The sequence below is a fragment of the Dendrobium catenatum genome, unplaced genomic scaffold (assembly GCF_001605985.2).
Source record: "Dendrobium catenatum unplaced genomic scaffold, ASM160598v2 fragScaff_scaffold_665, whole genome shotgun sequence".
Taxonomy (NCBI): domain Eukaryota; kingdom Viridiplantae; phylum Streptophyta; class Magnoliopsida; order Asparagales; family Orchidaceae; genus Dendrobium; species Dendrobium catenatum.
The window spans coordinates 5,868,305-5,896,169 of NW_021319127.1; the positions used below are offsets into that span (position 1 = coordinate 5,868,305).

Genomic DNA, 27,865 nt, shown 5'->3' on the forward strand with positions numbered 1-27,865 from the left:
ATCATAAGCCTGTTCCATGTCAAGCTTCACCGCCATAACTCCTTTCTTATTCTTGGAAGTTTTAACTTATTAAAGATTTTATGGGCTAGAAAACAGTGCTCAAACATAGATCTACCTGGATTAAAAGCCATCTGCTCTTCAAAAATCATTTTAGGCATAATCTTCTTCAGCCTATTAACTAGCATGGTAGCAACAATCTTATACGTTGTTTGACACAAACTGATGGGCCGAAAATTAGATGGAACATTCGGATTCTTCACTTTGGGTATAAGGACAAGTGGACAACCAATGTATCCTTCCACTCCTTATGCATACTACCAGTAAAAAAAACTTACTGATAGCTTTCCAACAAGCTTCCAATAGCTTTTAAAAAAAGAGAATGTAACTCCATCCACCCCAGGTGATTTGTTGTTGCCTTGCTGAAAAACAGCCTCTCTACATTTTTCCAAAACAAATTCAACTTCCAGAAATTTCAAATCCAGAGAGCTCAATCCCTGATCTGCAGAAATCCTTGGCCAAACCGTTAGCTGGCAATCACGGTGCCTCCATTTCTTTGCAAAAATTTGAATAAAAATCTGCTCAATCATATTCTCATCTTCCACCATATGGTTATTCTCATCTTTAATTTGCTTAACTAACTTTGCATTTCTTCTAGCCGATGCAAAGTTGTGAAAAAATTTGAATTTGTGTCGCCCTCCTCTTGTCATCTAGCCTTGGCCCTTTGATTCCACCATGTAGACAATCTTCTAAGAGTAACATTGATCTCAAGCACTTTACTCCTAAGCAATACCAACTCTTCAACAGTAAAGATTTCCACCGAAGCCTCTTTGATCTACAGCTCCAGAATTTCCCGCTTCAACTCTTCTTTCAAAATGCATAAATCCTTACATTTGTTCTTGTTCCAAAAGAAAAGAGCACGCAACGTCCTTTTAAGCTTTCTTCTAAGGACCTCCACTTCATCCCCAAAATCCATTTTCCTCCAAGAGTTGTAAATAATGTTCCAAGCTGCTGGGTAAGATCTCCAAGTATCTTCAAACCAAATGAACCTTGTCTTGTTGAGTTGTCCAGTTTCCAACTTTAACATAATTGGACAATGGTCTGACACCACCCGAGTAAAATGTTGCACCTTTCCATAAGGAACCAACTGTAGAGATGTCGAATTGATCAAGTACCTATCCAATCTTTCCCAAATCCTTGGAGCTCCCTCCTTGTTGTTGCACCAAGTAAAATTTGGTCCAACAAAACCTACATCATGTAAATCAACGGTAGTCATAAAATCCCTCATCTCCTTAGATCCTCTAGACAAGAGGAACCTCTTTCCACCCTTCTTCTCCTCCTTACTCAAAATACAATTAAAGTATCTTCCCACCAAGGAAGGACCCATCCCAGTCAAGGAGCCCTCTAACAGCCTCCAAACATTCCTTCTTTCAACATAACAATTACTACCATACACAGTAGCCACTTTCCAATTACCACAAGGAGTGGTGAGATCCCCAACAACCACCTGAGAAGAGCTCTCCTCGATCACAAAAGAAGCTACATTTCTATCCCATAAAACAAGAATACCTCCAGAATTCCATACAGCAGGGTAATGGAAGAAATCCTAGCTACCACCAATCAAGCTGTCCACATCCCTTCTATCAACCTTATTAAGTTTAGTCTCCACAATCCCAATATAAAAACATCGTTATCCCTAACAATTTCCTTCAAGTATATAGAGACCTCACCTTTTCTGGCTATGTACAATTCCAGAAAACGATGGAAGACATTAAATCAAGTGAGGGGAGAAGTCCCCACCTTTCAAACCTCCTTTCCTATCTCTTCTCTTCTTCCTATGCTCGGGTTCAAGAGGTCCCAACGACTTCACCTCTTTTGCCAATTTGGCTTTACCCACATTACTGCTAACATCACCAGCCGTCTTCCCACCATTCATAACAACATCAATCTCCTTCGAAGCCTCCGAACTCACTTCAGCAGCAATACCTGCCCGTGACTGCTCATCTGTGAAATGATCAACCATTTCACCTTCTTCAATATCTGCTTCAAACTTATTATTAATTTCAATATTCACACCCAACTCCCCTTTATCCTTTATCACATTATTATGTTGGCCACTGACCAAGTCCAATAGCTCTTTCTGTGCCAAATATACGTTCACCTTATTCACAACTTGCACCTCTGTAATATGTACGTTTTGAGTTTTCATTTTCAAATTTCTTCCAGTTCTACCTCCCTTAGCAATTCTTCTATTAAAGCCTTTCCTGTTCTTGAATCGAACCTGCATCCGGGGACAAAATTCTCCCGTGTGTTAAGATAGTTGCTATTTGCATGCTTTACATTTTTGCAACTTATGTAGTTTTGATGCCCCCCTCTTGGTAGCCTTGGGACATTAACTTAAGTTTAACAACCTAATTACAAGACTCAACACCGTGGGCATCACCTCCATCATAAACAATTTTAGTAATAACTGTCTCCTGATTACCTCTTGTCTTCTCACCAGTAACAGGCCTAATAACCGCCGGACAGACCTTTCTGTCGTGTCGAACTTTGCCACATTGATAACAAAATAATTCTAATTTTTCATACTCAACTTTCTAAAAAAAATGACCAGCTATACCATCGATCCAAACACCATTCGGTAGGCTCTTCTCCAGGTTTATTCTAACACACACCCAGGCAAATTCACGTTTTCCCCATCTAAATGAGTTTCCATCCACATACATTGGAACACAAATTCTTATTGCAATTCTAGCAATGTTCTCTTCATCCCAACAATAAAGAGGTAAACATGGAAAACATACCCAAACCGGAGCAGACATTCCTTTAAATGAATTGGGATTGAACAACGGCAACCACTTGTCCATCCCCACAATGTATCCTCCCACATACCATGGGCCTCCGTTCAACACTTGATCCATTACCTCCCCATTCTTGAACGAACACAGGATCCAACTCATACCAAGCGATGTCATGTGAAAACTCCCGAATCTATTCCACTGCTTTCTTAGTTCAATGCTGCACATAGGAAATGAAATTTTATCTCCTAAAACCTTTATAACTAGAGAGTGTTTTAACACTTGAGAATTCATCACTTCCTTCTCAGCGTTAAGTTTAACCACAATACCATCCTCTGACATCTCAGCCAGATCCTTGTTAAACGAAATCTTTATATGTTGGGGTTTCTTCCACGCTCCAATGAGTTCATTTTTCAACTCATTGCTCTGTGTAATTCCATCCTCATTCCTGCCCTGTTTACCTTCTGCCACTGATATATCCTCTATAGCATTGCCATGAAAATTCCCCTGGTTCTCCACATCTTCTATCTCCAGAACAAAGTTACGGCCAACAATATCCTCATTGTTTTTAAAGAATTTATTAACCTTCAGTATCAAACCCGTCAAAGAAGAAACATCAACATTCTGATGTCCATCAAGCCCTCGATCCATAGCAAGATCACTTCCATCTTCAAAGCCGCGATCCATCACTAACTTCTTGCCCTTACCTTCCACAACCATTTCTTGGCTACCTTGAGGTCGAGCACCCTCCCTGATTACAAAATTATTATCACCTCTACCAATCAATCGATCTGTTACAGAAGAGCAAATCTCCATTCGACGATCAACACCGGAAGAACGACCGGAGGACCGTCGATCATTGTCAATCCGATGAACGGAGACCATGAAATCAAACAATCACAGACTGACTGTCAGCCAACGCCGAAACCACCGATCAACGCCAATCAACAAACGCCCGCTAAATCCACAGAATTAAAAAAAAAATACAAAATTCTTGACCTTTCTCTCTCTAGAAAATCAGGGAGCTTCTCTCTCTAGAAAAATGCCCCAATCTCAATCCAAACTTTGATTCTTGTGAAGTACGATTAAAATATCAAAATTAAGCTGATTTGATTTACTAATCACAGGATTAAATTAGACAATATTTTAAACATCGTACATTACGATCAAGTTCGTTCAGTATGATTAGAACAACTTTTCAAATTCCAATTTTTGGCTAATTTAATGGATGGCGGGCTTTTTAATTATAATAGATCTAGTACGATGTGGTGTTCGTACTGTACGACAGTTTTATTTCAAAAATATTTTTTTCAAGAAAATAAAATATTTTAATTAATTTATGTACAGTAGATCGTACAGTACAAACCATATCATACAATACGATGTACATAAAAATTAAAATATTTAAAATCATTTTTGCTCCCTCTGTATGTGTGCACGGTCACCAAGCTAACATACATCATTACAAGACTTAAATCAAGAAATTAAAAATTAAATAAATAAAACTTACATACTCATTTAACATAACCTATTCTACCCAAACTTGAGCCTTGAATATTCAAAGAATGGTGCATTGTGTACTTGAAATATTAGTCAACATACAAATAAATATGCACTACAAATACTAGAAGAAATAAAATAGTAACGAATATTATTTGTTATCATCAAAATCATAAACTCAGGAGCCAAAATTGCAACATTTAACACATCATTTATTTTTAATGTTACATATATTTCCACCTACTATTCTTCGGATGAAGTTCCTACCAGCACCTCTCCCATGGAATCGGGCTCCACAGACAGTGGGAGAGAATGATGCGGTGCATCATAGTTAACCATAACTATAGTTTATTTTATCCCTCCTTAATTTACCATTATATGATGTTTGCTCCATTATCTTCGTTGCTTCTTTAGGTAATATAGTATAGGCTAACCTTTTGTAATTTTAGCGATTATTAGCATGAGGAAGACCTCATGACAGTAATCTTTTTATCCTTCTTGAGCTGGGAGAAAGATCATCTTTTGAATATCATATTACAGAAAATTTCTGATTTTCTATTTTGTGTTTTTTGCTTTAACTTGCTTCCTCCATAGAATACATCATCGCACTTATTTCAGATTAATCAAATTTCCCATTTATTTGAACTTTTTTAGATTTTTTGTTAATTTATAAAGCCAAACATATATTATTTTTTCTTTGCTTATTTATGTATTCATTCAATTCATTTTGGCATGTAAGCAAAGTTTGATTATAAAAGGTTTAAATAAGGCTAGTGAAAATTTTTATGTGTACACATTACATGAGCTCGAATGAAATATTAAAAACTTTAGTATAAATAAGCTAGCTCTAATTAATGATTTGCTCAGCTAAGCTTGGTTCAATTGCAATTATACTCTTAAATCTATCTTTGAATATGTTGTTCAATACTTATCAAAATAATTTTAAAAATAAAGGAACAATAGTTTTTATAAAAGTTATTGTTATACCAATTATACATAAGTATTTTAATATTTTTATCTTACATTTAATAATAAATATATTCATTATTTTTAATTCATTAAATAAAATATTTTATAATATATATTATTAAAATATGATATATCAAAATTTTAAATTTATTTTGATCAATATTAAATAAAAAAATTCTAGAACACTTTTTTAAAAACTAATATAAAAAAAAAATAACTTCGCGCGTCACCCACTGCCGGGTCGCGGGTCGAGTCGAGTCAACCCGGCAACCCGGCCGGGTCGGGTCCGGGTTGAAATGCTTGACCCGTTTTTGCAAACGGGTCGGGTTCGGGTTGACCCGTTTAGATCCGTGTCGGGTCGGGGTCGACCCGAACCCGACGGGTTGACCCGAACTGACACCCCTACATTTAATACAACAGCCATTGCTTTGACATTTCTATGGCTGAGTTACCAATATAGAATGGTCAAGCGGGAAAAGACTTGTCCATGACTGTGGCACGCCAAAGCAGACGAAGCACCCGCGGTAAACAGAAACAACTTATCATAACCCCGACTTCTCCGCGTATAAAATCAATTTCTCCGCATCCCTCCAAGCTTAAACTCTGATTCCACCCCAGCTTTCTCATCTCAAGATTTCGTTAACTAGTAGCAGATGTTGTACTGCTTGTAAGCTCTGATAGTTTGGGTCTTTTGAGCAAGCAAAGCAAGATGGAGAGCAGTCTGAAGATGGCAAGTATAAGAGGGAGCATAAGAAGTGTGAGCCGAAACGCTTCCACATGGAGATCAACGAGCTCCGTCTTCGGAAGATCCATCCGGGAGGACGACGACGAGGAGGCTCTGAAATGGGCGGCGCTGGAGAAGCTCCCCACCTACGACCGGATGAGGAGAGGGATTATTACTGGAGCTGGCGGCGCCCAAGAGGTGGATGTTAAAGATCTTGGACTCCAAGAGAGGAAGAACTTGCTCGAGAAGCTCGTTAGGACTGCAGAGGAAGACAATGAGAAGTTTCTTCTCAAGCTCAGGGACCGGATGGAACGGTGAGTCACGGGAAACAAATAAAAAAAAAATATTTGTTTTGTTGTTTAAGGATTCTTAAATCATTATTACACTTGCTTGTTTCAGTGTTGGAATTGATAACCCAACGATTGAGGTTCGGTTCAACCAACTTAATATTGATGCGGAGGTGTATGTGGGGAACAGAGGAATTCCAACTTTCCTCAACTTTTTTGTGAACAAGATCTCGGTAATGTAACAATCAATTCATTTTCAGATATTTTTTTCAATGAATGTTGAATATTTGTGTGTATGTTTATATTGTTGATAAAAACAGAAGAAAGTATTCTACGACTGATTTTCATAGCATTTATATGTAGATTGCCTATTGTTTGCATTGAGATTTATGCATTTCCAAGAACAAGTATCTAGCAAGGGCAAATTTCTAAACTAAGCATCATTAGCATCATAATTAGGTGATTAAGCATGAAATAAAAATTAAAACTAGGCATAATCCCTCGTTTAATGGGCGATTAGCAATTCATGTATTAGTCATTTTTTAAAAAAATTCATATATATTCCTGATTTTGTAAATTCATATATATTCATATTTGGCAAAAATTTTGTGACAATTAAAATTTCATTATTCCCTTTTTTTTTTAATTTTTTTATATTTGTAAGTTTTATATAAATTACTAATTTAATTAGATATAAGAATTTTAAACTTATATCTTGACATAAAATTTGAAATAGCTTATTTATTTTGAATTAAAATTATGAAATAATGTAAATTTACATATTCAAAACTTTAAAAATGTAAATTAAACAATTTAAAACTTTATCTATTAAATTAAATATAAGTATTGATTTATTGAGAAATTATTCAACAACAACTACAACATCAAGCCTTTATCCCACTACGTGGGGTCGGCTACATGAATTCTTTTTCTCCATTGTGTCCTATTAAAAGTCAAATTCTCGTTTAAATCTAATAAAGAAGGGTCATTCCAAATATTTTCTAACCAAGTCTTTTTTAGGTCTGCCTCTACCTTTCTTAACATAAGTCAAATCTAATATCTCTACTCTTCTAACTGGGTCATCGAAAGGCCGTCATTTTATGTGACCAAACCATCTAAGACGACTCTCGCTAATCTTATCTTCTACTGGAGCTACTCCAATCTTTTCACAGATATGCTCATTTCGTATCCTATCTCTACGGGTAAAGCCACTCATCCACCTGAGCATCCTCATCTTTGCTACACTTAACTTAGTATTATGCTTCTCTTTTAATGACCAACATTCAGCACCATAAAGCATTACAGGCCTCACCACCATCTTATAGAATTTTCCCGTAATTTTGAGTGGTACTTTTCTTCACACAACAAACCCGATGCATTTCTCCACTTCAACCATCCAACTTGAATTCTGCTGATAATGTCCCCATCTATTTCATCATTACTCTAAACAATAGATCTAAGATATCTAAAATGTGTACTATTATTAATGACTTGATCGCCCAAAGTCACAATCCCTTTACTAGGTCTATTTGATGAGGTCATTGATAGACATTTTAGGCAGGTCTACCGGCGAAGGAATCGTAGATCGACGGCTATGATTAGGAGCTTATATTTCTGTTATTTTTCATGTATCTTTTAATTTCAATTCTTAGTTTACTATTTTGCCCTTATGGATGTTTAGTCATTATTGTAGCCCTTTGGGCATTTGAGTCATGTTATTTTCTTTTGATAAGACATATATAAAGAGGTCTTCTACTTTGTATGAGCTTAATGTTTGATTAATAAAATTTGTGAGATTTTCATTCTTCTTCTTGCCTGAGAGCTTGAGAGAAAGAGAGGAGACATAGGAGAGGCTCCACCCGAAATACCCAACAACCCACCTTGGTGAGCTCTTGGCTTTATTTTATTTTGTTGTTTTCTTCTTTCCCCACCACCTCCCCATACACCCGGTCCCCTTCCCCTTTGTCCGTCCCCCCTGCAGCCCCAACCCAGCCAATTCCCACCCAGAACCCACCGACTCACCCCCCCACCCCCTCCCCCCCTCCCCCCCGCCCTCCTCCTTGCCGCCGGCTGTGCCAGCCACCGGCCCCAGCCAGCCCACCGTCAGCCCCTCCTCCCCTTGATCAATCCCGCCAGCCCCCTCCCTGTGAATTTTGAATTTCAAAATTAAAACTCTCATTAATTCTTTCCTAAAATAGTTTACCCCAAATAGGAAAGAGATTTAATTGAGGCCCAAGCTATCTTGAATTCAAATTTCAAATCCCTCTCTTCTCTCTCCCCCATTTGGAAACTTTCATAAATTAATTAAAATCTGAAATTCAAAATCAGATTTGGATTAATTCCCTTTGCCCCACTAATTAATCAATTTTCCCCTTTTTTCTCCTTGCATGGCCGGCCACCCCACCTAGCCTTTTCTTTCTCCACTCGCCACCTAAGCCTCCATTAATTAGCCTATTAATCCCCCCCCCCTAACAGCCGCCCCTCTCTCTAGTTTAGGGAGATTTTAATGGCCAATAATCTCTCCCTTTAATCAAAGAAAAAACTGAAATTCAAATTTAGATTTTCTCTACACAAGATCTCCCCCCTAATCCCTCTCCCTAGCTCACGACAAACTCCTCCTTTCTTTTTTTTTTTTATTTCTTCTTCCTATTCAATCCCACTATGAATGGAGGATCCATAATTTGAAGGACTCCTATTCGACGTCTACGAAAACATCCAAGTTCTTCGATCCCCATTCTTCGACGCGGGGTTTGAACACGAAGACACGGTTGAAGATTACTTGGATCGAATCCTCCCCACACTTGTGCACGTCATCGACGGCCAATTCCAAGACTACGTGTGGACAATCACCGAACGCCATCCACCACCACCTCCACCGGTGGCTACCTCTCCGGTAATGAAGTTCTTCGTCTCCTTCTCCGTAGTGGTGCTCTCCATCCTTGTATGGTTCTTCCTCCTCCGCTAAAGTCAAGAGTGAATGAGTGAGAAGGTGCTTGAGGTGAATTTTCTCATTATTAAGCGTAGGATTTTGTTATGAGCATTTAAGTATTTCTTTTATCATTGGATGTTTTTGAATTGTTTGGTTATCTCAAAGCACCTCTTCGCCTAAGCAAGTTGATTACCTAGAATTTATTTAATCCTATATTTTATTGGTGATAACTTTGTGGTGGTAACGCTTTATTTAATTATCATCTTAATTTCTACAAGCAACTCCTACTTGATTCACATCACTATTACTACTAAAATTATACTCCATATATTCCGTTTTAGATCTACTTAAGCGAAAACCTTTAGATTCTAAGTTGACCTCCATAATTCAAGTTTACCTTTAACTCCCTCTCTAGTCTTATCAACAAGAAGAATATCATCAGCAAAAAGCATACACCAAGGTGCATCCTCTTGCAAATGTCTAGTGAGAACATCCATGACTAAAGAAAAAAAGATATGGGCTTAAGGCTGATCATTTACTGAGAAATTATTGATTACAAAATATTTATTGATTTATTATAATTAGTATTATATTATGATTTACTTTATTTTTCAACATTTGATTTTTTTTAAATAATACTGACATTTATCTAATTTATTTATTTTTAATATTAATTCCTTTGATTTGAAAAAGTACCAAAAATTTAAATATATAAAAAAGAAGTAAATTTAAGAAGAAGCAACATTCCAACTACAATAAGAACATTTTATTGAAAATTACATTTAGACATACACGAATGTACATATCCATAAAACTTAATAACTTCGACGATAACATGCATAAACCGCATTCATACCACATTTATAATATACCTAACTAACACACTTAAAATATTAAAAAAAAAAGCTTTCAACGATTATTGATTACGATGCGCATGCGAGCTTGGAGTTGGGATTGAGTTGGGCAGCAATTAAATTTGTGTTGAAACCAATGTTGGATGCATTGCCAGTCTGATGCATTGAGAAACTTCTTCCTCTTTTTACCTTCCATAACAATCAGATTCTCATGTCTCAACGAGTGAGGCATCAGCTGCAAGATGTCATTTATAGTAAAGAATGCATTGATTTATATCATTCGTTGGATTGTCCACAATCTCCTCAAACGACCCATCTTAACAACGTCCAATTTTATCATATCTAGCCTTCAGAATGTTAATCGGCACCAGATGTCATAGCTATTCCATAAACCTCTTTTGCAGAAATCTCCAACCCGTCTCATTCAAACCAGCTCCATCCCTATAATAGGGAATCTTCATAACTTCGATGTGTGTGTCCCATAATATGCAATCTTTCAGGAATGGATATAACACCGGTAATTGCCATATGTTCGGGTCATCTCCTTTAACCCATCATCAGTAGAATGCGCTAAACATTCCTTCAATCGACTGTTGCCCTTCACAATCAACTTGTTCAAAGAGATTGTTTGTATCATACATTGCATAAGAATATATAGAAAGTATAATAAGTTGCAGAGGAAGTGGAGAATGTAGAATACCAGTTACATGCATCCAAATAAGAAAAACATGCTCAATTTATAATAGAAGTTCATCAGATTAAAGGAGCAATTATTAGTTGGTAATAAATAAATGAATAGCCTGATTTGGCATTACTGTCAGACTTGATAATACAAAATGATTTGACAATATATGCTAATTTGATAGTATATGCTGATTTGAAAACACAAACTGATGTGATTATATAGAGCGACGTTACAGTGACAATTTCTTGAATGTGATAACACATACTGATTCGATAATACATACTATTTTGACAGCATATCTTTTTTACTGTGATTTTTAATATGAAAATATTTATTTTGTTGGAATATTAGTTATGAGTTAAGATATTTTATATTATAAACATTAAGTCATATTCACATTAATATAAAAATATTTTTAAAATCAGTTTGTATTGTTAAATCAATTTTACAGGCTTGTATTGTCATGTCATTGTGATCCTGCTAAGTTTGTCTCATTAATCATTGATTGTACACATTGCAGCCAGTCGTTATATCTGTTGGACTATAAAGATAAAATGTCACATCAAATAATATTGTAATTATAAGCAGCATGTGAAGGTGGGATTTACACATGCCCATTTATTTAAAGGGGATGCATTCACATAACAAGTAGACTTGTGAATATTTGAGTTTAAATGATCAAAATGTATTGGCCATGCATGGAGAGGATTCGAGGAATCCCTAATAAAAAAAGGTTCGATGATACAAGAAGAAAAATGCATGCTTCTATAGCACGAGTCAGTGACAGTCCGTTGGAGCAGAAGGTGAATGCAAATGAGATATTCAGATGTTACGTATGTGAATTGTCCAAAGATGAGGACCATGTCCTTTGGTTCGTGCTGAGATAATAGGGTAAAATTATATAGGACGAGAGATTTTCTAAATGCTACCAGATGAAAATATGTTCATATGAGGTTCTTAGAAGAAAATAGCCATCTTGTAAGTCCTCATTTTTTATAGATGTGATATCATGAGTTGAGACATGAAAGAGATGGTGGCCATTCACCAAATGTGGATTGCAATAATCTTGACATGGAGCATGTGATTTTATACCAAAAATGACATTCTGGTTTTAACGAGTTTATATCAGATTTCTATAATGACTAGATGAAGGAGCTATTACTTGAATGTAAGACTAGAAATTTTTTGAATGGTAAAGACTCACAAGACCTACAGTATGAGTTTGAGTTTCATCTCAAGCGCTGTGTGACTCAAATGCAACTCCAAGCACGTGTACGTATGCTGCTTGACAAATGAAAATGATATGTATTAGTTTATATGCTTACCATATTCACTATGGTATATATGTGTTGCGTTTATGTTATTTATTATGGTATGTTGTTATATCCTACGGGACCTTTTATAAATATATTTATTTTTGTTTTGCGATTCCAACTTTCAGTAGATTTAAATTTACTAATGAATCTAAAAGTTTTTAATTTAAAATTTTACTAAGCAATTAATAATTCAAAATAAAGAATTGGTTATATTTAACTCGATATTCATCTTCTAAATTTAAAATAGTTTAAATTTAGATATTATTTAGGATTTGCATAACTTTTTTATAAAATTAGAACATGCATAGAAGAAGCATAGTAAATTTAACATCATTTCATAAAAAAATAAGTCATCATGGCTGATTACTAGGAATGTCAACATCATCAAAAGGTTACATCATATGAAATACAAACAGAACATCACCTAACGCCTCCTACATCCTCTATGTGGTAATGCATCATTGTTGGGAGTGTAATGCTGTGGAGGATGTACAGGTCTGCCATGTAGCGCATGCTACTCGTCCCAAATGATGATATGTTGCTCCACCCCAACTATAGTTGACTCTGAAACAGTCGCTGATGTAGTGCCTACAACATACTCATTTCGAACTATGCTAGTATAGACTACTGAGTTGGCTAAGTAAAGTAATCCTGACATGGTTTTAAGTCTTCAAATGATGATGGTCCTACATCCATAACATGGGGATCTTTTTTTTTTTTTGAAAGAAAAGCATGAAAGCTTAATTAATCAAATAAAACTTATTACAAACTAATGGCATTCGATTCCTCCTTTAACACATTATTGGAGTGGAGATGCTGCTTGTATACCTTGTATATGCATGCTCTAATACTCATCAGGAATATGAATCTCTCTACATAGATCCGCTATCATCTATGTTATTCTCCTAATAAAACTTTCAACATCAGCGTTGTCATCAGTACTCACCAAAGGTAGAACTGCCCTCTCTATGTCCAAGAAGAACTTATGCAAAAGACAAAAAAACAAACGACTATATTTAAAAGATGATACTACCTATATTCCTTAATGACATGTATAATGTGCAAATATTACTAACCAGATATCACTCTGAAATGCTTGAGGGTAGTATATTATCGGCGGTGTTAAAGGCGGCTTCAACATGTATAATGTTGCCTACGACCTAAACCACTGTAAGTATTGCTGGTTCGTGCTCGGTATCTTCTCTAGCACCCATTCCTTCAATAATGTATGCTCGCCTATCCTCCCACAATCCAACATAAGGTTAATGGTACACCATCCAGTCCGTATCAGCTTTACCTCGCCCGTCTATTCGAACAAATTTATGTTTCATAGGCTGAACTTGAGTAGTAAGAACAAACCCAAATTGTCGAATGACTCTATCTAGCAAGTGCCACTCCACATGCGTCAAACTAACCAGAGGTAGATGAGCCAACGAGATGGCTTCTCCTAATAAGTATATATCAGCTACTTGAGCATGAACTTCTTCCGTATATGGTTCTCAGATTATTGGCCAAAGAAGAAAAATTTGTATTAGGTTTCTTCGAACTAATTAAATTCAAATAGTCGGAGAAATTCTGTTAGTAATAATGCATATATGAGAGTCCAATAAGCCATCCAACTCATCTCTATAACTATTGATACTACTTACTAGGAGCTGCCTGATGATTTCCTGGTTCCACCTATGTATACATACAAAAGAAAAGTAATTTTTTTAATTAGGTCACTATGAAAGGTATTGAAATGTAATGTGCAACCAAATAGATTACCTATATCCAACACTAAGGCCATCCAAGCTAACATGTTATGGAACATGAAGTGTTGGACACCCGACATGTAATCGCTCCCAGCATCATATCTGAAGCAAATAAATATAATTGCTAATATTCACTCTCTTTGGCTTTGTGGCTTCAGCAAGTTCTCTATATAAGTGAGCAAGTACAATTGCCCCTAAGGAATATGTGCTGAATTAACCCAAGTTATCTAGTAAAGGTAGGAACCTCAAATGAATCTCACAATGGCAAAAGGTAAGATCCCATCAAGAAGGGAATATATGCTCGAACATGCTGCAAAAAACAAGCTCAGTCAAGTCCAGATATGAGTTTCTGTAGAAGGTCAAACATAGTCATCTCAATGGTAAGCATGTCTGAGCTTGTGCATGTCCCATCCTGAATTTCAAAGAGACCCATGGATCGAATGGATCATGATACACAACACTCGTTGAGGGTGTTATCTTAGTAGATCATCACAACAATCAAGCCAAGTCAATCATCTTCTGCCAGCACCTACAACAAATTGGAAAACCAACACTGGGCCATAAACATCAAGACCCAATATGAGAGAAGCATCCTCCAATGTAATGCTCATTTCACCAATAGGTAAGTGAAATGAGTTTGTTTGCGGAGACTAATGCTCCACCAAAGTTGTTAGTAAATTGTGATCCATTCTGATGTAGTGCAACCGACTAACACAATCTAACCCTAACATTCAAAGCCCTTCCACAAACCTCGGCCATTTTATTGGCCACTAATGTACCATAAGTAGATGGGAGGTGGCTTCCAAAACTGTTCCCTACATGTTTAAAACTTTTAAAGTCATAAAGAACAATAACTAAATATAGGATTTACTAAATGTATTATAATACCATACCTCATCTGGATGTGCAGCTCTATATGATCCATGCAATGAGGTAATGCTGGGATGTAGGTCAACCAACATAGCTTGTTGAGCCTCATCAACCTGTGTCACATTTTGTTTTGACCAACGCTTCCTTCTAGCTGGTTGATTTTCTACCGTAAGATCTGCAAGTTGGTTTAAGAAATCCATTAATTTTCAATGTATATAACAAAGTGAAAACATTTAAGATTCAAAGATTCAATTTGCATAAATTTAAAATTTTATAATGGAAACATAAAGATAGTATGATTGTGATTGAAGAACAAGACATCCAACAAATTTTATAATGCTATTTTGAGATATTTAAAATCTAAGAAAAATTTATTTATATTTAAAATTAAGAAAATGTAAAGCATTGTATTGTGTTATCACTGAAGAATTGATATTTAAGCAGAATGGAGCATGTTGCATTGATATAAATTTTTTTATCCCAATCTCTATATCTTAATTGTATATTGGTAATAATATGTTTGGTGGGTATTTACAAATTTAGAATAATTGGATAAAAATATTATTTTTATTCAAGTATCAATAAATAATAGTAGATATCTCTCACTAGTGAATTTCTTGAAATATTGATGCCAGAAATCTCATGCCATTAGTTTTGAGCGTAAATTTGTATGTCATTACACCAACAACTTGTATCTACAGATTATTCATTAAAATTGTACTTTCATATTGTTTATTTGATTTAATAACAATATATGAATTATTATGGAATTTTTATCTTAGGAATTACTTGACGCAACAACACTAACAAAATGCTTATCAGAAGCCAAATATTCATAGATCCAACAAATGAGTTCAAAAAATATAATATTGAACTCTAATATTACAATCAAATTACAGTGCACATTTACGCCAAATATATTTTATGAGGTGACTACAACATCATAGAACTATAACATCACAGAACTACAACTTCTCGACAATATCAACGTGAACAAAATAGAAGTATTTGGACATTATTTTTATTAACGATTTGCACGGTGTGTAGGACAGGTTGTTCTGTTATGCCCAATTATGTTGCAGTAACTGCAAAACCTGCTACTCTACTGCCTTTGTTCATCCATTGTGTTCCTATATCATATTGACTTCGGCCTGCCGGTTCTCCTCCTAAAATTTGGTGGGGTCAAGGGGTACAGAGCAATAACAGGATCATGGATTGGCTAGTATTGCTTGTCAGGTATTGTGTGAAATTCGTCTGAGTAAGTCAACTTGAAGTAATTCATGGTGTAGAACTCAGAAACATAATCCATAAGACTTAGCCTAACTGGTGCAATGGAGCTTGTCTGCTTCAAACGTGTTAGTTGTCATTATTCCATATCAAAACCCACCATCAAATGTCAAAGTCTACTTCGAAACATCCTTCTCGACCAACCATTGATGAAGTTTAGGCTTTATTTTGATTATATCCATAATGTTTTGATAGAATATTTCAGTATCATCTGTATTACATATTTTGTACATCTTCTGGCTTAAAACCTCGACATTAGAAACTCCCATTTGTCGGATAGTTTTCTTAAAATTCTCATATAAGTGTCTAAGACAATGACGATGTGTTACACCTGGGAATATGCCCCTACAACCATAGACCAAGCCTGCATGCCTATCATATATGATAAAAAGATTACTTCTACTACTAACAGATGGGACTAAATCATGAAGCATGCTAAGAAACCATATCCAAGCCTCATTGCACTCTAACTCCACAATTCTGAAAGCTAATGGGAAATGGCTATTATTCGTATCAAGGCCAACAACAATGAATAATGTTCTCCTATATTTACCTAGTAAGAAGGTCCCATCTAGGTTGAGGATAAGACGACAAAATCTCCAACCACTGATAAATGTGCTAAAAGCCCAAAATAACCTCTCTAATCTATGTATGTTGGAGGATTGGATATTGTATGCTATTCTTGGCATTGCTGCAACAATATCTTCCATGAACAAATTTAGGGATCGATAAGAGTCCTCCCAACTACCAAACACGACCTTGATAGCCTTTTGACATGCATCTCATGCTTTCATGTATGAAACTTTTATGTTGAACATTGCCTCGACTCTTCCATTTATCTATATGGGTTTGATATCCATTTTCTTCCTTATCGTAGGAATAATAAATTAATGAATTTTAGTTACATTGCCTGTGACTCGCTTGAAGAATAGGATTCATGCATGTATATTTCCCTTAGATGGTATCTATTTTCCATACTCCTCCCAAACGCTTGCTTAGGCTAGCATGTAAATGCCAATGACACTTAACCATCAAATTATCATGTTGAATACATGCAACGATGAATTTTTGTCTATTTGAAACAACCACGATAAATTGGACATTATTTCTTATGGATTAGCCTTATAAGGCAAATTGCAGTTCTAATTTTCGTCTAAAAGCACATATGTTCTACCAGTTCATTTGGAATGACAAATTCATCAGTCATTAAGCTAAAAATAGTAGTACCATCAGATGCAACCTCCGCATTCCACTGACGGGTACTCATAGGAATCTCATCATATTCATTATTAGCTATTATACCCTCCTCTGCATTTCCAGTCCTTACACTGTATAACAACAACATCAAGCCTTTGTCCCACTATGTGGGGTCGGCCACATGAATCATTTTTCGCCATTATGTCCGGTTAAAAATCAAATTCTCATTTAAATCTAATAAAGAAAGATCATTTCTAATATTTTCTAGTCAAGTCTTTTTAGGTCTACCTCTACTTTTCTTAACATAAGTCAACTCTAATACCTCATCTTTCCTAACTGGGTCATCGGAAGGCCTCCGTTTAATGTGATCAAACCATCTAAGGCGACTCTCTCTAATCTTATCTTCCAATGGAGCTACTTCTACCTTTTCACGTATATGCTCATTTTGTATCATATCTCTAAGGGTCAAGCCACTCATCCACCTAAGCATCCTCATCTCTGCAACACATAACTTAGTATTATACTTCTCTTTTAATGGACAACATTCAGCATCATAAAGCATTGCAGGTCTCACCATCATCTTATAGAATTTTCCCTTAAGTTTGAGAGGCACTTTTCTATCGCACAATAAGCCCGATGCATTCCTCCACTTCAACCATTCAACTTGAATTCTGCTGATAATATCCCCATCAATTTCACCATCGCTCTGAACAATACATCCAAGATATCTAAAACGTGTACTCTTATTAATGACTTGATCGCCCAAAGTCACAATCCCTTCACTAGGTATATTGCTACTAAAATTATACCATATATTCAGTTTTAGATCTACTCAAACGAAAACCTTTAGACTCTAAAGTTGACCTCCATAATTCAAGTTTAACTTCAACTCCCTATCTAGTCTTATCGACAAGAAGAATATTATCAGCAAAAAGCATACACCAAGGTACATCCTCTTGCAAATGTCTAGTGAGAACATCCATGACTAAAGCAAAAAAGATATGGACTTAAGGCTGATCCTTGATGTAATCCAACCGAAATAGGAAAATACTTGGTCAAACCACCTTGTGTTTGAACACAAGTAATAGCCTTAGTTGTAATCCAACATTGGGCGATCAAGTCATTAATAAGAGTACAAGTTTTAGCTATCTTGGATCTATTGTTTAGAGTGATGGTGAAATAGATGGGGATATTATTAGCAGAATTCAACTTGGATGGTTGAAGTGGAGAAATGCATTGGGCTTGTTGTGTGATAGAAAAGTTCCCCTCAAACTTAAGAGAAAATTCTATCAGATGTTGGTGAGACCTGCAATGTTTTATGGTGCCGAATGTTGGCCATTGAAAGAGAAGCATAATACTAAGTTAAGTGTTGCAGAGATGAGGATGCTCTGGTTGATGAGTGTCTTTACCCTTAGAGATAGGATACAAAAGCATATACGTGAAAAGGTTGGAATAGCACCAGTGGAAGATAAGAATAGACTAATAGAGAGAGTCGTCTTAAATTGTTTGGTCACATAAAATGTCTGCCTTATGATGACCCGGTTGGAAAAGTAGAGGTATTATATTTGACTTATGTTAAGAATGGTAGAGGTAGACCTAAAAAGAATTGGTTAGAAAATATTAGAAATGATCTTTCTTAATTAGATTTAAACAAGAATTTAACGTTTAACGAACACAGTGGAGAAAAAGGTTGTAGTCGACCCCATATAGTGGGACAAAAGATTGATGTTGTTGTTGTTGTAAAACTATTAACATAATTAAGAACTTCATCATATAATTGTAACTTTTACAAAATAGTTAAAAAATAATAAATAATATTTAATTTTTCTAAATAAAGCATTAAGGTGAAATAATATTTAATTTTTCTAAATAAAGCATTAAGGTGAAAACTGGTATAAACAACCCACATAATTTTGTTATATAAATACATTATTTTTAAGAAAATTACAATTTGAAAACTAATTTTTAGATTTTATTAATTAAGTCATGATAAAAATGATTTATAATATCACATGCTTATAATATTTTGAGGTGCTGTTTCAATTATTTTAGTTAAATTGCTCAAAATACTTTATCAAATATTCTATACTGAATCCTTGAAAGGGACATTCTTTGCTAGTGTGGATGATCCTCTTTCCATTTAAAATTAATTACAATCTCTATACTTCTCTATGATATAGTTACCGTTATTTTTCTCGCATAAAACTCCTATTTTTCTCAAGTTTTTCTGATAATTATTACATGAAGTTTCTATTTTTAACGTATGAGATTGTATTCACCCATTCCATTATTCTAATAAAAAAAAATTTTCACTTCTACCATATTTATCTAAATTTACAATGATTGAAGTATCAAAAGCATACACCCAAACATGCCTCATAAAACACAACTATAAAAAAATAAAAATCTATTCATTCTACAATAATACATGGTGAATTTCCAATATTTTTGCCTATCTGTTCTTCAGTCTTCTTGTAGAGCTACTAATAGTGGCTGTACCCCACAATTTTGCTTTTCTTTTCTCTTCTTTCTTACACATGTAACTAGTCTTTTTACTTCAATGAAAATTGGGCTTTGCCCTTAATTTTCCCAAAAAAAAAAATTGTTGTTAACCGTAGCTTTGTCAGAGGTAGTGGACGTTGCTGCTTTTAGGCATGACGATTTATGCATATATATTTTACCATGTTCTCAGATTAAAATTTTTCTGCATAAACCAACATTTCTTAATTTTTGGTTGAGACTATTTTTTACAAACGAAAAACTTTTAAAGCGGTAATAAATTCTATCCCAAAAATTGATGGCACGTTATTAAACTGTTCTACTTTTAATGCTAAATGTTCATATCAGGGAGTTTTGAGCGCTTTGCATATTGTGCCAAGTGGGAAGAGGCCAATTTCTATCCTTAGTGATATCAGCGGGATTGTCAAGCCTTGTAGGTGAGAAGACCTTTGCTTGTCTAAATCTGGGAGTGTGACCTATTTATTCTAGTTCAGAAGTGTCTGATTAGTTAACTCGTTGTACAGAATGTCTTTGCTTCTTGGCCCTCCAGGATCTGGGAAGACTAGCCTTTTATTAGCTTTAGCCGGAAAGCTTGATTCAACTCTGAAGGTACATACTGAAACTTTCTTCTCTAAATTCTTTAAAAAAAATTGCAGAGTTCAGTAAATATTATTTGATAGTCATTGGTGAGAGAATTGGATTTGACCGAAAATGATATTGCATGATCTGGTTTGCAAAGTGTTTCATTTGCATTCCATATCGTGCCACATCATTCAGCTGTTTTTTCCCGTTAAGCAAAAGAGACATTTCTATTTTTCACTTGGGTTTTAGTTGACGAAAGTCATTTTAACTAACTGAATCCTTTATTACAACAGGAAATTATGTTTGAAGGGAAAGAAATTAAAACTAATAGTTTCCTCAATTTCATCAGGTTTCAGGTGAGGTAACTTACAATGGTCACCACATGGATGAGTTTGTACCTCAGAGGACTTCTGCTTATATTAGTCAGAACGACATACACGTTGGAGAGATGACTGTGAGAGAAACCTTGTCTTTTTCAGCAAGATGCCAAGGAGTTGGAACTCGTTATGGTAGTCTAGATAGAAAGTTCTGTTTTTAGAAGTACTCAATGAGATTTGAAGGGACTTGAAACTTAGTTGTTTTTCTTCCAAATGATTTGCAGATATGCTGACTGAGTTATCAAAAAGAGAGAAGGAAGCAAACATCAAACCAGATGCAGAAATTGATGTCTACATGAAGGTTAGTACCAGAAGAAACTTCGTTCATTTTTCATTACATGAAATTTAATGGGTGATACTTTAACTAATAATTAGAACAAAGAAAAGTTACAAATTGGCGAAATTTACTATTGTAATTTTTTCGACAATAGGCCATATCAGTGGAAGGACAGGAAAATGTGATTACAGATTACATTCTGAAGGTAATCCTTAAACATAGAAATCTTTTTGTTATTCTTATTAAACTTCTATTAAGGAAGCAAGTCTTATTAGTGTTGTTATTTTTACTATCTTAAGATTTTAGGACTGGATGTTTGTGCTGATACCATGGTTGGAGATGCAATGATAAGAGGCATTTCAGGTGGACAAAAGAAGCGTGTTACTACTGGTAAGTTTCCATTGGGGTCTAGTACCATTTCAAAATAACATAAAGCAAATATTAGAAGTTATTCTAATTGTTGATAGCAAAATGACTCTCATTTTAGCACTACTCACTTGTGCTGCTTTGTTCAAAATTCTGTGCAGGTGAAATGCTTGTTGGGCCAGCAAAAGCACTTTTCATGGATGAAATTTCGACGGGTCTTGATAGTTCCACCACATACCAGATAGTGAATTCCCTCAGGCAATCTGTTCACATCCTTGGCGGGACAGCAGTGATTGCATTGCTCCAACCTGCACCTGAAACCTATGAACTCTTTGACGATATCATACTTCTCTCTGAAGGGAAGATAGTGTACCAGGGCCCAAGAGAGCATGTTTTAGGGTTCTTTGATTCAATGGGTTTCAAGTGTCCTGAAAGGAAAGGAGTTGCAGACTTTCTGCAAGAAGTAAGTAGTAGAGACTAGATTGATATTATGTTTTTTTTATCAATAGACTGATTCTACAATGAGATCTCTTTTTACACATCAATAGGTGACTTCTAGAAAGGATCAACATCAATACTGGGCAAACAAAGACGAGCCATACTCTTATATTTCTGTCAATGAATTTGCTGAAGCTTTCCAGGCCTTCCATGTCGGCCTCAAGCTACGAACAGAACTCGGTACTTCATTTGATAGGAGTAGGAACCACCCTGCCGCATTGACAACTTCGAAGTATGGCATTAGTAAAATGGAGCTCCTCAAAGTGTGCACCTCACGGGAATGGCTTCTGATGAAGAGAAACTCTTTTGTCTACATCTTCAAAGTAGTCCAAGTGTGTAGACAATCCAGAAACCTAAACTAACAATCTTTAAAGTACTTGATTCATAAGCAATAACATAGTGCTAAACTGTTTTTCCCCATCTACTACAGCTTATCATTCTTGGTCTAATTACAATGACGGTCTTCCTGCGTACAAAGATGCATCATGAGGGGATAGAGGATGGTGTCGTCTTCTTAGGTGCAATGTTTCTTGGCCTTGTCACTCATCTGTTTAATGCATTTGCTGAACTTGCAATGAGCATCGCAAAACTTCCTATATTTTATAAGCAAAGAGACCTACTCTTCTATCCTTCATGGGCTTATGCACTACCTACATGGGTCCTCAAGATACCAATTTCATTTCTGGAGTGTGCTGTCTGGATTTGTATGACTTACTATGTCATTGGTTTTGATCCAAATATCAACAGGTTAGAATAAACAGGATAACATCTTAAAATCATTAATATATGATATCGATAGGTTTTGTGTAAGATTCTCAGTACTAATTCCTGATCAAAAAACTATTTTACAGGTTCTTCAAGCATTATCTGCTGCTTGTTCTAATCAGTCAGATGGCATCAGGACTCTTTCGGCTCCTTGGAGCTCTTGGAAGGGAAATGGTTGTGGCGGATACTTTTGGGGCTTTTGCACAGATTGTGCTTTTGATCCTTGGGGGATTCCTTATTTCACGAGGTGAGGCAATTTTTATGGACTAAATATACTGCCAGAACTTCTATTACAACTTTGTTTTGAGTAAAGAGTAATATCTTCTTGCAGAAAACATCAAGAAATGGTGGATATGGGGTTACTGGTCCTCTCCTTTGATGTATGCACAGAATGCAATTGCCGTGAATGAATTTCTTGGGCATAGTTGGAATAAAGTATAAATAGTTTTCTCAATCCAAACTCAATTCTTCTTCTTTTCTTAGTCGAATATCTTTAATGAAATTTATTTGTTACGCAGCATGTCCCTGGATTTAATAATACTATTGGAATTGAGATCTTGAAGTATCGTGGGATCTTTGTTGATGCTAACTGGTACTGGATTGGTGTAGGGGCACTTCTCGGATACATCTTCCTGTTTAATGTCCTCTTTGTTTTCTTTCTCGATTGGCTTGACCGTAAGTATCAAATGCATAAGCTTCATCTTGTAAAACTTCGGAATATTCAGTTCTAAGCTGATTAAATCCTACAGCACTTGGCAAAGGTCAGACAACCATTTCTGAAGTGGTATTGAGAGAGAAGCAGGCTAATAGAACAGGCGCATCCATCGAACTACCTTCAAAAGCTCAGTTATTGCCACCAAGTACAGGTGAAGGTAATAACTATAATAACTGTGCGTAAGGATATTTTAGTCTCATATGTATAATCACTAATCAATTTTGTTCTCATCTGCTTGAAACATTTAAAATTCTTACAGAAAGTATTTCAAAAGAAAATGAAAAGCGTGGAATAATGCTCCCATTTGCTCCTCTTTCAATTACCTTTGACAACATTAAGTATTCCGTGGACATGCCTCAGGTATTTTAAGTTTTATGGACCTAATATTTTATGTTCCTTGAAACAAAATGTTAATCATCCTTCTATATATTCTTCATAGGAAATGAAAGGCCAAGGGATAGCTGAGGACCGTTTGGTCCTATTGAAAGGTGTTAGTGGAGCATTCAGGCCAGGAGTTCTCACAGCTTTGATGGGTGTAAGCGGAGCAGGCAAGACAACTCTTATGGATGTTCTTTCTGGAAGAAAAACTGGTGGTTATATAGATGGAGATATCCGTATATCAGGATATCCCAAGATGCAAGAAACATTTGCTAGGATTTCTGGATATTGTGAACAAAATGACATCCACTCTCCACATGTTACCGTTTATGAATCGCTTCTTTATTCAGCCTGGCTACGTCTAACTTCTGAAGTTGATGCTACAACAAGAAATGTTAGTTGAGTAATATATTCTACTTGGAACTCCAAAGAAAGTCTGTTTCCTTTGGTTTGGGACTAAATTCTAGAAATTAATCACTGCAGATGTTCATTGAGGAGGTCATGGAACTTGTGGAGCTAAACACACTGAGGGGAGCACTAGTAGGATTACCTGGAGTGAATGGCTTATCCACTGAGCAGCGAAAGAGATTAACAATTGCAGTAGAGCTCGTTGCCAACCCTTCAATAATATTTATGGATGAACCAACCTCTGGGCTTGATGCTAGAGCAGCAGCCATTGTGATGAGAACAGTCAGGAACACAGTGGACACTGGTAGGACTGTGGTGTGTACAATACACCAACCAAGCATTGATATCTTTGAAGCTTTTGATGAGGTACTTTCCGGGCTAATGAGTAGAGCATCTAAAAAATTTACTTGAATACTAAGATACTCATAATTTATCCCTCTCAATTTTAGCTTTTCCTCATGAAACGTGGCGGAGAGGAGATTTATGTTGGCCCGCTGGGCCGCAATTCTTGTCATTTAATTAAGTACTTTGAGGTCAGTATCAGCTTTAGTGGAGTGGTAATGTCTATAAACACCAAAAGCTTAGAAAATATGTAACTAAGATCACACTTTCTTTCTTATTCTTCAGGAATTTGGCGTCAGGAAAATTAAAGATGGCTACAACCCAGCAACATGGATGTTGGAGGTCACTACCCAGGCACAAGAGGAAATTTACGGTATTAATTTTGCTGAAAAGTACAAGGACTCTGACCTCTTCAGGTGAGCACATCTACAGTTAACTCTTATAGCTTAGAATGGTAGAATGGGAATTTGGCAGGAAAAAAAAAACTAACTTTAGATTTAGCCTAACATGAGATTTTAAACTCATTCAGGAGAAACAAAGCATTGATCAGTGAGCTAAGCACTCCACCTCCTGGCTCAGAGGACCTTTTCTTCCCAACCAAATACTCTCAGCCATTCTTGACTCAGTGCGAGGCTTGCCTATGGAAGCAGCACAAGTCGTATTGGCGCAATCCATCTTACACAGCTACAAGAATCTTCTTCACCTCAGTCATTGCTCTGATATTTGGAACTATTTTCTGGAAACTTGGAAAAAAAGTGTAAGTTTGAATGAAAAATTCTCATATAAATCCATCATATATTTTCATACCTTTCTACTAGAATTAAAAAATTCAAACTTTATCAATTAATCTTGCAGGGAGAAACAGCAAGACCTGTTCAATTCTTTAGGCTCAATGTATGCAGCTGTGCTATTCATTGGAATCCAAAACGGGCAAACTGTGCAACCAATTGTAGATGTTGAACGATCAGTTTTCTATAGGGAGAAGGCAGCAGGAATGTATTCTGCTTTACCTTACGCTTTCGCACAGGTATGTACAATGATTTTAAAACGAAAGCAATGCTGCTTTAAAATCTCAGTTATATGTATTAACCACTTACCTTTAATGATGAATGCAGGTCCTTATCGAGATTCCACACATTTTCCTACAGGCTTTAATTTATGGGCTGATTGTTTACAGCTGCATCTCCTTCGACTGGACAGCAGTGAAGTTTTTTTGGTATTTGTTCTTCATGTTCACGACTTTCCTGTACTTCACATTCTACGGCATGATGGCAGTGGCCATGACACCCAACAGTGACATTGCTGCCATAGTCTCCACAGCATTTTATGCAGTATGGAACATTTTTGCGGGCTATCTAATCCCTCGACCTGTAAGTTTGGTTTGACAACCTAAATGCCTCTATCTTGAGTATATCATCACATCTGAACTCTAGATTAGTAAAGTTTTTTCTGTCAAACTTGCAGAGGATTCCTGTGTGGTGGAGATGGTACTCCTGGGCATGCCCAGTTGCTTGGACTTTGTATGGACTTGTTGCTTCGCAGTTTGGAGACTATGATCAGGACAAAATGACAGACGGTGATGTTACTGTACGGGAGTTTATTAAGGAATACTTTGGATTCAGGCATGACTTCTTGGGAGCAATAGCTGCTGCAATGATTGGGTTTACTGTGCTATTTGCCTTCGTGTTTGCCTTCTCAATTAAAGTTTTGAACTTCCAACGACGATAGTAAAAACCTAATATGTCTTCAGAATTCCTGATGCAGATGATTTCTGTATATAATAAGTCTTTGTAGAACTTTTCTTTCTTTCTTTTTTTTCTCCTCTCTGCAATTAATTCATGCTGCTAGGTATTTATACGCATTTTGTTTTGGGAGTTAGGTTCTATTTATCTCAACTATGCTTGAATATCATTTTATTTACGGTAATCTTTGTTGGTGACTTGAAAACTATCTCATATTTATATGGAAATGATTTCCTTTTTGTTTTTTTGGTTTTTGTAAGCTCCAAAAATTCAACGCGCCCCGGCCTCTTCATGCTAGTCTCTTTTCTTGTTTGCTGTGTATGACAACGGAGAGTTTTAATGAGCTTAGGTTTCGAGTGAATTTTCAAAAGACATATTGGGTTTTAGATAAGACACTACCTAGAGATTTCGCCCTCATCTTGTGGAAAAATTATTATGCCCTGACAAAATACCGAGCATATCGAGTGTACCTATGGGCTCTGAAAATTCAGCCCCAGCCTTCGCCCGCTTTTCTTTTTATTCGGCGAGAGAGTTTTAACTGAATATATTCCGAGGTAAATTTTGGAAGGCAGATGGGTTTGTAGATAAGACACTACCCAGAGATTTCGCCCTCATTTGGTGAGGACTTTATGATATGAGTTCTGGTTTCCTATAGGCGCAAGCCCCTATAGTTAATTACCCCTCCCGATCACGAGAAAGAGAACTTTCCGGATTTAAGGGACTGAGTGCCAAATCGAGTGTCCATATTACGTAGAATTGTACAGTGTTATCTGGCAGGTCACTATTTTATAAGTATGCAAGCAAATGGGCTTTGGAAATTAAAGATTATCCTTGATAGTATTTGGAATCTGGTGGAAAATTTGGGAAAGTGGGAGATTGTTGATGGGTTAATGGGAAAATTCACCATTCTTGCCCACTTAAAGCGCAATGAGGTGAATGGAGTAAGATAGTCTTTCCCAGATCACGATCCCATGGTTCCGTCATCCCGGGCCATCATGGTCACTGGTCTACTTAGTCATATGAGGTAGTCGACCCAACCTGATAGAAGGATTCTTGTCGGCAGCCATGGGTTGCTTCGTCCAAGGGGATCTTGTAGACCTGGGTTGGATGTTTGTCTAAGGGGACAAATTTGAATCCACCTTAGCTAACAGAGGGCTTTGTGTCCTATCGATCATATCATATTGATTCATATCTCAAGGATTTGATGCCACTAAGGAGTGTATTGGCTCTGGCCATAACCGGTATTTCGTGGTGCCATTTGGCGGAAAAACCACTCGGTTCAGAGGGCCCCTGGTCATAACCGTTTATCCTGCGGTGCCATTTGGCGGCAAATCCATCGGTCAGAGGACACGTACCACGTCCTTACTGGCAGAAGATTTTTTGAGAATGGATCTTAGTGATATTTTCGACTAGGCATTTAGCTCTTTTGTGAGCTGAAGTAAATTTTGATTCGTCACCTCGAAAAACTATTGTGAAGGGTGGATGAAGTTTTGCTTTAAGTGATTTATAGTGTTATTTCAATTTTAAATATTTTTAGGTTTTTGGGATTTTTTTTTTGGAATTTTCTAGGATTTTAGGTGGAGTTTTGGAGTATTTGAAATGGACTTTTGTGGGACAATTGAAAGTATTTGGGAACCCCTCCGGTTGAGATTTGCATTCAACACAGCTATCATCGGGGTGTTCGAGGTCATTTCTCTTTTATTGATTGAATCTTGTCAACTCTATCGAATTATTGATTGATGATCGGAT

General features: G+C 36.2%; 1 protein-coding gene across 1 annotated transcript; it reads left to right on the forward strand.

Moving 5' to 3' along the window:
• The first annotated feature begins 5,973 nt into the window (after positions 1 to 5,973).
• LOC110099313 (ABC transporter G family member 39-like) lies at positions 5,974 to 26,180 on the forward strand. Its single transcript, XM_020826419.2, has 24 exons — positions 5,974 to 6,302; positions 6,388 to 6,508; positions 20,015 to 20,103; positions 20,191 to 20,275; positions 20,598 to 20,757; positions 20,850 to 20,926; positions 21,057 to 21,107; positions 21,202 to 21,292; positions 21,430 to 21,731; positions 21,817 to 22,098; positions 22,197 to 22,513; positions 22,618 to 22,778; positions 22,863 to 22,966; positions 23,050 to 23,206; positions 23,281 to 23,403; positions 23,506 to 23,606; positions 23,686 to 24,018; positions 24,108 to 24,398; positions 24,482 to 24,565; positions 24,660 to 24,790; positions 24,904 to 25,131; positions 25,230 to 25,401; positions 25,490 to 25,744; positions 25,839 to 26,180. Exons 1-24 carry the CDS (start codon positions 5,974 to 5,976, stop codon positions 26,100 to 26,102), a joined length of 4,308 nt encoding a protein of 1,435 aa, XP_020682078.1. The 3' UTR covers positions 26,103 to 26,180.
• Positions 26,181 to 27,865: the final 1,685 nt, after the last annotated feature.